The 12223-nt window shown below is 61.8% G+C and overlaps 2 protein-coding genes across 2 annotated transcripts; one reads left to right on the top strand and one right to left on the bottom strand.

Moving 5' to 3' along the window:
* Positions 1-190: 190 nt before the first annotated feature.
* Positions 191-4372, bottom strand: BSCL2 (BSCL2 lipid droplet biogenesis associated, seipin; the record flags this gene model as incomplete). The annotated part of the gene is made up of 6 exons (XM_032677558.1): positions 4228-4372; positions 3488-3569; positions 2139-2282; positions 1684-1819; positions 1318-1415; positions 191-223 (listed from the first exon to the last, which is right to left on the bottom strand). Coding segments are annotated over exons 1-6 (531 nt in total), but the record flags the coding sequence as incomplete, so codon positions are not given.
* Positions 4373-5729: 1357 nt separating this feature from the next.
* On the top strand, positions 5730-8912 carry LOC116781805 (guanine nucleotide-binding protein G(I)/G(S)/G(O) subunit gamma-3). The gene is made up of 4 exons (XM_032677568.1): positions 5730-5748; positions 6462-6510; positions 7476-7581; positions 8090-8912. Exons 3-4 carry the CDS (start codon positions 7483-7485, stop codon positions 8216-8218), a joined length of 228 nt encoding a protein of 75 aa, XP_032533459.1. The 5' UTR covers positions 5730-5748; positions 6462-6510; positions 7476-7482; the 3' UTR covers positions 8219-8912.
* The last annotated feature ends 3311 nt before the right edge of the window (positions 8913-12223 follow it).

The following is a 12223-nucleotide window of genomic DNA, read 5'->3' as shown; positions in this document are numbered from 1 at the left end:
TGTTGCCCCCCAAAAAGTCCCGTCCCAAAGCCCCTCCCCCCCAGCCCCCCAAACCCTCTGCCCCACTCCCCAAAGCCCCCCCAACTCCCTCAGAGACCTCCCCCACCCCCTCAGCCCCCCAAATCTCCCCTCTCCCTCTATTCCCCCCCTCAGCCCCTCCCCCACCCCTCACCTTGCCCCTCCCCCTCCCCAGGGGGTCTCCGTGTCCTTCGCTCCTCGTGTCCTGTGGGGGGGGAGGGGTCACAGGTGAGCAAAGCCCCTCCCCCAAACTCCTCCCCCCCTTCCCCCCTCTCCCACCCCCAGACTCACCTGCGGGGGGGCCCGGGGGGGGGCGGGGCCAGGGGCTGCCCCTCCCCCACTGCAGGTACCCCCCCAGGGTCAGCAGAGCAGGAGGGTCCAATTTCCCCACGCCCCCCAGGAGGGCACAGGTGAGGGGGAAGTGGTACAGCAGGTACCTGGGCAGGTGAGGGGGACAGGTGAGACAGGACAGGTGAGAGGGGACAGGTCAGACAGGGACAGGTGAGACAGAACAGGTGAGACCAGGACAGGTGAGACAGGGACAGGTGAGAGGGGACAGGTGAGACAGGGACAGGTGAGACAGGTGAGATGGGACAGGTGAGAGGGGACAGGTGAGACGGGACAGGTGAGAGGGGACAGGTGAGACAGGGACAGGTGAGACAGGGACAGGTGAGAGGGGACAGGTCAGACAGGGACAGGTGAGACAGAACAGGTGAGACAGGGACAGGTGAGACTGGGACAGGTGAGATGGGACAGGTGAGACTGGGACAGGTGGGATGGGACAGGTGAGGTGGGACAGGTGAGACTGGGACAGGTGAGACTGGGACAGGTGGGATGGGACAGGTCAGACAGGACAGGTCAGACAGAAACAAGTGAGAGGGGACAGATGAGACAGGACAGGTGAGACAAGGACAGGTGAGACAGGGACAGGTGAGACAAGGACAGGTAAGACAGGTGAGACGGGTGAGGGGGAAGTGGTACAGCAAGTACCTGGACAGGTGAGACAGACAGGTGAGACAGGTGAGACAGGTGGTGGGGAAGTGGTACAGGCAGGTACCTGGCACAGGTGACAAGGGAGAGGTGAGAGAGGACAGGTGAGGACAGGGGGGACAGAGGGCTGGGGGTCCAAACCCCCCTCCGAATTACCTGAGCCCACTGACGTGGGCGTGGACACAGGGGGTGGGGCTGGGGGCAGGTTTGGGGGTCCAGGGGCAGATCAGGGGTTCGATTTTGTGTCTGGGGCAGGTTGGGGGGCAGGATTTGGGTCTGGGGTCCCTCCAGCCCCCCCCCCTCCCTTACCTGAGCCCACTGAAGTGGGCGTGGACCCTCAGCTGGGCCCTGTAGAGCTGCACCCGCCGGCTCCGCAGCTCCAGCACCACCTCCACTGTCGGGTTGTACTGGGGGGCACAGGGGGGTCACAGGGGCTGGGACCCGCCCCATAAAACCCGCCTGGACCCCCCAAACCACCCCTGGGACCACTTGGGACCCCCCAAACCACCCCTGGACACCCTGGGACCCCCCCAGACCCCCCCAGGTCCGAGCCCGTTCAGTTCCACCTCCAGGATCTGTGCCTGCTCTGGCCCCCCTGGGACACCCCAAACCCCCTGAAACCCCCCCAAATCCCCCCTGGGACGCCCCCAGGCCCCCCTAGAGCCCCCCACTCACGGGGTCCTCGCTGGTAGCGGTCCATCAGCTCCACCTCCAGGGTCTGGGTTTGCTCCGCGAAGCCGCTGAGGAAGAGTCCGGCGAAGGCCACGGTGTGGAGGGTCCTCAGCAGGCGGGAGCGGTAATGGAGCATGGTCTGGGGGGGGGAGACCCCCAATTGGGGAGGGGAACCCCAAATCAGACCCCAAATCCCACCCCAGACCCTCAGCAGGTGGGAGCAGTAATGGAGCATGGCCCAAGGGGGGGGCAAAGACCCCCAAATCACACCGCAGAGCCCCCAAAACCCCACCCCAGAGCTCCCTAATCCCCCCCCAGCGTGGCCTGGGAGGGGGGAGGCCCCCAAATCAGCCCCTCATGGCCCCCCCAGATCACATCCCCCCAGCACCACAGATCCATGAGCCCCCCTCAGTCCCACAGATCAATGGACACCCCCCCGGGGGTCCTGGGGGTCTCACCGAGCGCGCGGATGAGGCCAAGGGTCTCCCCCCGGCCCCGTAACAGGTCACGGCCACCATGAACATGCCGAGCTCCCGGTTCACCGGCGACTCCGGGAGCTCCAGCTCCAGGGACACCCGGTACAGCTGCCCGTACAGGAGCACCTGGACAGGTAAAGGCACAGGTGAGACAGGTGAGGGGGGAAAATGGTGGGAAATGTGAGGGAAAAATGGCAGGAAACGTGAGGGGAAAAATGGCGGGAAAGGTGAGGGGAAAATGGTGGGAAACGTGAGGGGAAAATGGCGGGAAACGTGAGGGAAAAATGGCGGGAAACGTGAGGGGAAAAATGGTGAGAAACGTGAGGGGAAAATGGCGGGAAAGGTGAGGGGGGAAAATGGCGGGAAACGTGAGGGGGAAAATGGAGGGAAATGTGAGGGGAAAAATGGCGGGAAATGTGAGTGGAAAAAAGGGTGAAAAATGTGAGGGGAAAATGGCAGGAAACATGAGGGGAAATGGCAGGAAACGTGAGGGGGAAAGGGTGGGAAATCTGAAGGGAAAATGGTGGGAAACGTGAGGGGAAATGGAGGGAAATGTGAGGGGAAAATGGCAGGAAACATGAGGGGACAAAATGGCGGGAAATGTGAGGGGAAAATGGCGGGAAATGTGAGGGGAAAATGGCGGGAAACGTGAGGGGAAAATGGCGGGAAATGTGAGGGGGAAAATGGCAGGAAACGTGAGTGGAAAAAAGGGTGAAAAATGTGAGGGGAAAATGGCAGGAAACGTGAGGGGAAAATGGTGGGAAACGTGAGGGCAAAAATATTTCTTACCCCCCTTATTTTTAGCCCTCCCCTTCATTTCTCCCCTCCCTACTTTTACATCTCCCCATATTTTTTACCCCTCCCATAGTTTTGGCTTCCCCCCCATTTTTATGCTCCGTATTTTTGGTCTCCCCATATTATTTACTCCCCCTACTTTTGTCCCTCTCCTTATTTTGCCCCCCTCCATACTTTTTACCCCCTCCCCTATTTTTAGCCCCCCCCCCCCCCATCCCCAAATTTTTGGGTTCCCCTCCATTTTTATACTCCCTGGTTTTGCCCCCTTTCTTTTTTTATGCCCCGTATTTTGCCCCTCCCCTCCAATATTTTTGGGGTCTCCCCTATGTTTTGCCCCCCCCCCCCCATATTTTTCACCTCTCCCATTTTGGGCTCCCCCCCCCTATTTTTGAGTTCTCCTCCATGTTTTCCCCCCACAATTTTGTGATCCTTCCCCCTAAATTTTTTTGGGCCCCACCCCCATATTTTTTACCTCTCCTCTATATTTGGGGGGCACCCTATATTTCCCCCCCCCCCCAGTTTTTGGGCCCCCCCACCTTCTCGCGGTGCTCCCCCAGCAGGGACACGTTGGCCGTGGGGAAGGAGCAGAGCTCGGGGGGGGCAACATCACAGTCTGACCTGGGGGGGCCAAATCGGGGGGTCATGGGGTGTAAAAGGAGGGTACAGACCCCCCCCAAACCCCCCAAATATCCCCAGACCCCCCCAAACCAGCTACACGACGGTGCCCATGGGCATGGGGGGGGCAGGTGTCTCCCTTCACCCCTGACCCCCCAAACCCCCCTGGATCCCCCCAACCCCCTGGACCCCCCCAGACCCCTCCAAACTCTCAGGACCCCCCCAGAACTCCCCAGTCCCCCCCCCAAGACCCACCTGAACTCCGGCTGATGATGGTGCCCATGGGCATGGAGGTGGTCCCACATCCCTCCTGACCCCCCCGGTGCCCCCCGACCCCCCGTGCCCCCCCCCGTGCCCACCTGAAGCCCCCAGCCCCACCTGAACCCATGACCATGGAGCAGGAGGGGGGTCCCACATCCCCCCTCTCCCCTGACCCCCCAGGACCCCCTGGTGCCCCCCAACCCCCCCAGCGCCCCGTGCCCCCCCTACACCCCCCTAGCCCCACCTGAAGCCCCCAGACCCACCTGAACCCGGGTGCCACCCATGACCATGGAGCAGGAGGGGAGGGAGGGGGGTCCCACATCCCCCCTCCCCCCTGACCCCCCGGGACCCCCCGGTGCCCCCCAACCCCCCCGGCGCCCCGTGCCCCCCCCGTGCCCACCTGAAGCCCAGGTGCACGGGCCGCACGACGGTGGCCATGGGCAGGTAAGCCCAGTAGAAGGTGCCGTAGAGGAAGATGGAGGCCCAGAGCAGGAGGAGCCCCAGGCACAGCAGGAGCCCCCCCCGCAGCAGCGCCCGCCGCGCCCCCCGCCCCACCTGAGCCCCCCACTGCAGCAAGGGGGGGGGACACGGCCACCCCCGAGCCCCCCGGCGCCATCCCGAGCCCCTCGGCTGCGGCGGGAGGGCGGGAGAGGGGGAGAACCCCATGGAAAGGCTGGGGAAGGAAAAAAAAAGGGGGAGAGGTTACGAAGGGAGGGGTTGGGGGGGGAGGGGAGAGGAGAGAAAGGCGGGGGGGGAGAGGGAGGGGTTGACCCCCCACACACAGATGGGTTGGGACCCCCAGAAACCCCCTCCGACCCCCCAGAGCTGTGGGGCACCCCAAAAATCTATGGGGCACCCCCAAAATCTATAGGGCACCTCCCCACAAATCCCCCCTTCGGGCTCCCAGATTTGGGGGGGGCTGGATAAGGGGGGGAGGGGTTGAGGGGAGGGGCGGGGGGGTGAGGGAGGGGTTGACCCCCCACCCACAGATGGGTTCAGCCCTCAGAAACCCTCCAGAGCTGTGGGGCACCCCTAAAAATCTATGGGGCACCCCCAGATCCCCCTCTTGAGCCCCCCGGGATCTCTGGGGCACCCCCAAAATCTATGGGATACTCCCGAAGACCACCCCTCCAGCCCCCCAAAATCTATGGAGGACCCCCAACTCCCCCCAGATCAATGGGGCACCCCCAGCCCCCCATCCAGCCCCCTAAAATCTATGGGGCACCCCCGAACACCCCCAGCCCCCCAGATCTGCGGGTCCCAGGGGGTCCGAAGTCTCGGGGGGGTCCCAGGGCTTGGGGCGGTATTTGGGGGGGTTCCAGGGCGGTTTGGGGCGGTTTTTTGGGGGGGTTGGAGCGATTTTCGGGGCGGGTTTAGGGGATTTTGGGGCTGGTTTTAGGGGGCAGGTTTTGGGGAGGTTCTGAGGCGGTTTTCTGGGGGGGTCGGGGCGGTTTTGAGGTTGTTTTTAGGGAGGTTTGGGGGGGGGGTCCTGAGGCGGTTTCTGGGGCGGGTTTGAGGTGGTTTCACGCGGCCGTTCTGGGGCGATTTCTGGCGGGTTTTGGGCGGGGGGGTTGGGGCGGTTCTGGGGCTCTTTTTAGGGGGGTTTTCGAGGGTTTTGGTTTTTTTTGGGGGGGGGGGTCTCGCGCCGTTACCGGTTGCCGGAGCCCTCCCGCTTCGCGCCACGCCCTGGCCACGCCCCTCGCCGCGCCCCTTCCGGGTACAGGCCCCGCCCACCACCCAACTCCATTGGTCTATGCCGAGGTTGGCTCCGCCCCTCCCTCCACACACCACGCCCATGCCTGCTCGTCACGCCCCTTCGAAAAAGCCACGCCCACTTTCATCACCAGATGTGGTCTAAGCCCCGCCCACTCGCTAACAAGCCACGCCCGGCGTCTGGCCACGCCCAATGCGGACCCGCCTGGTGAGGCCCCGCCCATGGAACCGCCCCTTCCCCGCCCTCGGCCCCCGCCCATTGCGGCCCCTCCGGGCCCCGCCCTGTTTCCATGGCAACGAGAGGATAATTTTGGGGGGGGGTGTGTCCGGGGGGGGTTGGGTGGTCCTTGGGGGGTTTTGGGGGGTCAGGGCGGGATTGGGGGTCTCTGGGGGGGTTTAGAGGGGTCCAAGAGGGGGTTGGGGGGGGGGTCCCTGGAATGGGTTTAGGGGGGTCCATGGAGGGTCCTTGGGGGGTTTAGGGGGGGTCCAAGAGGGGTTAGGGGGGGATTGGGGGATCCCTTGGGAGGGTCCATGGGGGGTTTAGAGGGGTCTCCAGGGGGGTCAGGTTGTGACTGGGGGGTCCCTGGGGGGGTTCAGGTGGATTTTGGGGGGTCCTTGGGGGGGTTTAGGGGGGTCCTTGGGGAGTTTGGGGGAGCTGGGAGGTCCCTGAGGGGGCCATGGAGATTTGGGGGGGGGTCGAGGGGGATTTGAGGGAGGGGGTCCAGGGGTTGAGGCCCATTGGGGGGAGGGTCCCCATAACCCCGCCCCTCCCCCTCCGTTCTGCCGCATCCTCCGATATTTGAGGGGGGGGGGAACCCCCAAACCGGGGAGGGGGAGGGGCAAGGAAGGGGTGGGGGAGGAGCAGGGGCGTCTCCCTTCCCCCCCCCATCGCCCCCCTCTCCCTTCCCGACCCCCCCCAAGGTGGTTCCGCCCCCTCCGAGCAGCCGGGACCGAGAGGCTGCGGATCCAGGTGGGGGGGGAGGGATTTTGGGGGTCCGGGGGGGGTATTTTTGGGGGGTCTCGAGGTGGAGGGGGCAGGATGGGGGAGGGGGATTGGGGGGGCAGCGGAGAATCGGGAATTTGGGGGGTTGGAGGGAGATTTGGGGGGGATTTGGGGGGGGCAGAGGATGGAGAAGGGGATGGGAAGGGGATATTTCGGGGGGGGATTTTGGGGGGTCTCGGGGAGGGGGGGGGGCAGGATGGGGGAGGGGGGTTGGGGGGGGCAGCGGAAAACCGGGAATTTGGGGGGAATTTTGGGGGGGGGCAAATGATGGAGAAGAGGATGGGAGCAGGATTTGGGGGGGGGGGGATTTGGGAGGGTCCGGGGGGGTCTTTGGGGCAGGACATGGGGGGGGGGGGAGGAAATTTGGAAAAGGGGCTTCTGGGGCGGGGGGGAACTGGGGGGGGAAGGGGGATGGGGGGGGGATATTGGGGTCCTGGGGGGGAATTTTGGGGAGGCAGGATGGGGGAGGGCAATTTTGGGGAGGGGGGGGATTCTTGGAGAGGGAGGAGAGAACTGGGAATTGGGGGGATTTGGGGAGCAGGAATTGGGGAGAGGGGACTTGGGGGGGGGTTAAGGTATTTTGGGGGGGCTCCCACATTTTTGCCCCCCCCAAGCCCCCCTAAAATCCTTTCGGAGGGGTCGCAGCTTTCCCACCCCCCCATTTTCCCCCTCCCCCGGGGTGTTTGGGGTATTTTGGGGGGGTCTCACATCTCAGGGTGCCCCCCCAAGCCCCTTAAAGCCCTTTTTGGGGGGGGGGTGTCCCACATTTTTGACCCCCCCAAGGGTATTTTAGGGGGGGAAGGTCCCACATTTTAAAGCCTCCTGGGGAGTCTCCCAGCTCTCAGGGTGCCCCCCGCCCCCCAAAGACCCCCCTCCCCCGGGGGTGTTCGGGGTATTTTGGGGGGGTCCCACATCTCGGGGTGCCCCCTCAGCCCCCCCATGAAGGGAGAGCCCCCCCCCAGCAGCACCTTGAGCGTGGGCCAGGCCCGGAAAATGGTGGAGCAGCTCAAGATCGAGGCCTCCCTGTGCCGGGTCAAGGTCTGGGGGGACCCCCGGGACCCCCCCCGGGCCCCCCGTTATTGGGGGGGAACCTCGAGGGGGAGGGGAGGGAGGGGGGGTGGGATTTGGGGGGGTGGGGAGGGGACAAATGGGGTTGGGGGGAAATTTGGGGGGTTTGGGAGGGGATTTGGGGGAAATTTGGGGGGGATTTGGGAGGGGATTTGGGGGGCATTGGGGGGAAATTGGGGGATGGGGGGGATAAGAGGAGATTTTTGAGGGGGGCAAAGGGAGGATTTGGGGGTTCAGAGGGTGAATTTGGGGGTTCAGAGGGAGCATTGGGGGGTCACAGGGAGGATCTGGGGGATGAAAAGGTGCATTTGGGGTATTAAGAGGTGGATTCGGGGGTTCAAAGGGTCGATTTGTGGGTTCGAGGGGTGGATTTGGGGGTTCAAATGGGGCTGAGGGAAGATTTGGGGGGTCCAGAGGGTGGATTTGGGGGTTCAGAAGGAGGGTTTGGGGGTCCCTGACCCCGAATCCCCCCCCCAAGGTGTCCAAGGCGGCGGCGGAGCTGCTCAGTTACTGCGAGGCCCACGCGTGCGAGGACCCCCTGCTGACCCCCGTGCCCACCTCGGAGAACCCCTTCCGGGAGAAGAAATTCTTCTGTGCCCTCCTTTAGGACCCCCCCCCAAAAATCTGGAACCTCCCCACAAAAATTTGGGACCCCACACACGCACTTAGAGCCCCCCCACACACACTTTGGGGGCTTTTTTACCCTGAAAATGAGGGAGAAAAGGGGGGTTGGGGCCCCCCCTCTGCCGGGTCAGGGATCCCCACACACGTAAAATGGGGACCCCCCCGACCCCCCCAAATCACCAGGAGTCCCAGTGAAGGGTTGGGTTGGGCACAGCTCTGGAATGGGGGGCTTTGGGGGGGGGGTTGGGGGGATTTTGGGGGTGTTCCCCTCCCCCAAAAGGTTTCAGTGGTGGGCTCAGGGAAGGTTCCCACGGCTTTGGGGGAGGAGGGGGGAAGAGGTGGCCCCCCCAGCCCCCCAAAAATCACCCCGTGACCCCCCCGACCCCCCCATCACACTTCAGACACCTCCCCCCCAAAATGGAGAAACCCCCCCAAATTCCCTCCCAGCCCCCCAGTTCTGCCCCCCCCCCCCCCAAAATAGGGATCTCTTAAATCTCCCCAAACCCCCATCCCACCTCCCCTGACCTCCCTAAATTTTGGGGGACCCCCCCAGACCCTCCTCCAGCTCCGTAGACCCCCCTATAACCCCTGGGGGGGGGGTAAAATTAGAGGGGGTCCCCCAATTTTGGGAGGTCCCCGCTGTGTCCCCCCCCCAATAAACACGTTGGTGGCACAGACGAAGCCACGCCCCTTTTTGGGGGCCCCAAATTGGGGGAAGGGGGGGGAGTGGGGTGGAACTCCCCAAAATGTTGTGGACAGTCCCCCAAACTCAGGTCAGCTGTGCCTGGATGGGGTAAAATGGGGGGGGGGGGATTGAGGGGGGACCCCCTTAAATTTGGGGGGTGAGACCCCTCAAAGGTGCGGGAATTGGGGGTGTGGGGAGGGGGGGACCCCAAAACCTGGGGGAAAAGGAGGGGGAGGAGGAAGAAGAAGGAAGGGGAAGCAGGAGAAAGGTGGGAGGAAGAAAAGGGGGGGGGGGGAAGAAAGAGGAAAAGGAAAGAGAGGAGGAAGAGGAAAAGGAAAGAGAGGAGGAAGAGGAAGAAAAAAGGAGACGGGAGGAGGAGGAGAAAAGAGGAAGAGGAAGGAGGAAGAGAAATGACGAAGGGGAGGAAAGAGGAGGAGAAAGGAGGAAGGAGCCGGAGGAAGGAGGAAAAGGAAGGAAGAGAAAGGAGGAGGAAGAGGAAGAAGAGGAAGAAGGAAGGAGGAAGAGGAAGAACAAGGGAATGAGGAGGGGGAAGGAGGAAGAAGAAGAAAAATGGGAAGGAGGAAGAGGAAGAAAAAGAGGAAGGAGGAAGAGGAAGGAAACAAGGAAGAGGCAGAAGAACCCCCTCCACCCTGAGGAGGGTCCGGGCGGGTTGAGGAGCCCCTTGGGGTCTCCACCCCTTCCATGGGACCCCCCCTCAGCCCCACGGGACCCCTTCGGACCCCCCCTCAACCACATGGGACCCCCAGCCCCACCCCCCGAGCAGCCTCAGCCCCATGGGACCCCCCAGATCCCCCCTAAAGCCCCCCAGCCCTCAGACCCCCCCTCAACCCCATGAGTTCCCCCCAGGCCCCCGTCCCAGCCCTCCCCCGCCCCCGTGAACCCCCAGCGGCCTCCCCAGCAGCCTCTCTGCCCACACCCAACATGGCGGCGCCCGCAGCCGCCTCAGCCGGGCGTTGCCATGACACCCCCGCGCATGCGGGCTGTGCACAGCGGCGGCCCCAAGATGGCGCCTCCCATCACCGAAAATGGCTGCGCGCGGAGGGGCCTCTGCGACCGCCTCCAAAACGGCGGCGGGAGGGGAAAGGGGAGCGATGGAGGCCCACGAGGGGCTCGGGTGTGACGTTCCCCTCCTCCCCCACGCGGGACCCCCCGACACGCGGGGAGAGCGGCGTGGGGGGGCGACCCTCCCTCCTCTTTCACGCCCCCTGTTTCCCGTTGCCGCCATGTCAGCAAATGCCGCATCCAAGATGGCGGCGCTGGAAACCCCCCTTGTTGTCATGGCAACCGCGACCAGGCCTCAGCGCTCCGACCAGGCCCTGGCTGCGCAGACTTTAATTAAAGTAATTTAAGTAATATAATTAAATAAATGTTGGATTACCTTGTTTTGTTGTGTTAATTAATTCGGGTTGAGGCTCCACGAACAGGCTCAGGCCCCTCAAATAGGCTCAGTTTTTTTCCCTCCCATGTTTCCTCCCCTAACCAGGTCCAGGCCTGGGACCCCACAAACAGGGCGATCCCCACTCCTTAAGCCAGGCCTAAGACCCCCAGTCCCAGGCCGGCTCCAGCCCACCAGTCAGGCCAAACCCTTAAACCAGGCCCAGGCCCCTTAAACCAGCCCCTCCAAACCCAGCCCAAGCCCCTCAATTAAGCCCAGCTCCACATCCTTGAAACCAGGCCAACCACCCCCCACCCAAAGCCCAGGTTTAAGCCCCTCAAACCAGCCCTGGACCCAGGTTTATGTCCTAGAACCAGCTCCAGAACCCAGTTTAAGTCACATAACCAGGTTTAAGCCCCTCAAACCAGCCCCAAAACTGGGTTTAAGCCCCCCCAACTGGTTCCAGTTCAAGCTTTAACCCCCGAAACCTGGGTTTACACGCCATAACCCAGCCCCAGGAGCCACTTTAAGCCCCACAGCCAGCCCCTAATCCAGGTTTAAGCCCCCAGAACACACAGACCGAGCCTCCCCTGGACTCAAGCGAATGGTTCTTTATTCTAAAAACGGACAAAACCGCCTACACGGCCGGGCGGGGGGCGGGGGGGGGGCACAGGGGGCAGGTCGGGCTCAGGGGCAGGTTTAAGGGGCAGGTTTATGGGGCAGGTTTAAGGTCACCCCCCACCCCCAGCGGCCGCAACTACAACGGACACGGATGAGCCGGGGGGGGGAGAGGCCGCGGGGCCCCCCCTCCCCCCACGGGGGCAGCGGCGTCAGAAAGGGCTTTTTTTAGTCATTCTTGCCCCAAAAAAACTGAAGAAACACCACCAAAAAGAGGAGAAATGTGCTGAAAAACGGCCCGGGAGGGGGGATCTGGGGGGGGGGTTGAGGGGGAATTTAGGGGGGGGGGGGATGCTGCGATTTATCCCCAGAAACAGAAAAAATGGAGATTTTTTTGTCGCTTTTTTGCCTTTTTTTTTTCCATTATCTCTTTTTTTTTTTTTTTTTGGTCGTTTTTGTTTTATTTAAAAAGGACCCGAAAAAGCTCCAAAAGCTGTGGCGGCGCCGCCCCCTCCCCCCTCCCTCTTCCCCCCCCACCAAAACCCCCCGAATTTGGGGGATTTTAGGGGGGGGGTTTCTCGCATTGGGGGGGTTGGAAAAAGAGGGGGGTGGAGAGGAGGGGGGAGGACACAAAAAATCCCAAAATTCCAAAGAAACAAACAAACAAACAAAAAAAACCCCACAAAAGAAACAAAAATAACGACAAAGAAGAAACGAAATTCCAAAAGGGGAAAAAAAACCCCCAAATAACCATCCCCCAAAAATCAAATAGCTGAAACTCCCCTCCCAAAAAACCCAAAGCCCGAAATATCTGCCCCAAAAAGTCCCAAACTCCCTCAAAACAAGCCTCAAACTCCCACAACAAATTCTGATTCCTCCAAAAAATAAACCCCAAAAACCCACCAAAAATTCCCCCAAAAACCCACAAAAAAATAATCCCCAATCCCCCCAATATTCCCCTCAAAGAGCTCCCCCAAAAGAGCCCAACCCCCCCCAATATTCCCAAAAATAAACCCCCCAAAAAACACCCAAATTCCCCAAAAACCACCCAAAATTTAAAAAAAACCCTCAAATCCCCCCCAAAAATGGCCCCAAAACACCCCCAAATTAAAGCAGGAAAATCCAAAAATGTCCCAAAGAGTCCCATTAATGAGGGGCCCCAATTAATGAACAGCTTTGTTAATTAAGAACCCTAATTAATAAAAGGGTCCCATTAATTAATGGTCCCATTAATGAAGGCCCCCATTAATGAAGAGCCCCATTAATTAAGGGTCCCCATTAATGAAAGG

Source organism: Chiroxiphia lanceolata, unplaced genomic scaffold, assembly GCF_009829145.1.
Source record: "Chiroxiphia lanceolata isolate bChiLan1 unplaced genomic scaffold, bChiLan1.pri scaffold_65_arrow_ctg1, whole genome shotgun sequence".
NCBI classification, from domain to species: Eukaryota; Metazoa; Chordata; class Aves; order Passeriformes; family Pipridae; genus Chiroxiphia; species Chiroxiphia lanceolata.
The sequence above is the reverse complement of the archived record's forward strand: the minus strand, read 5'-3'. Positions and strand labels throughout refer to the sequence as shown.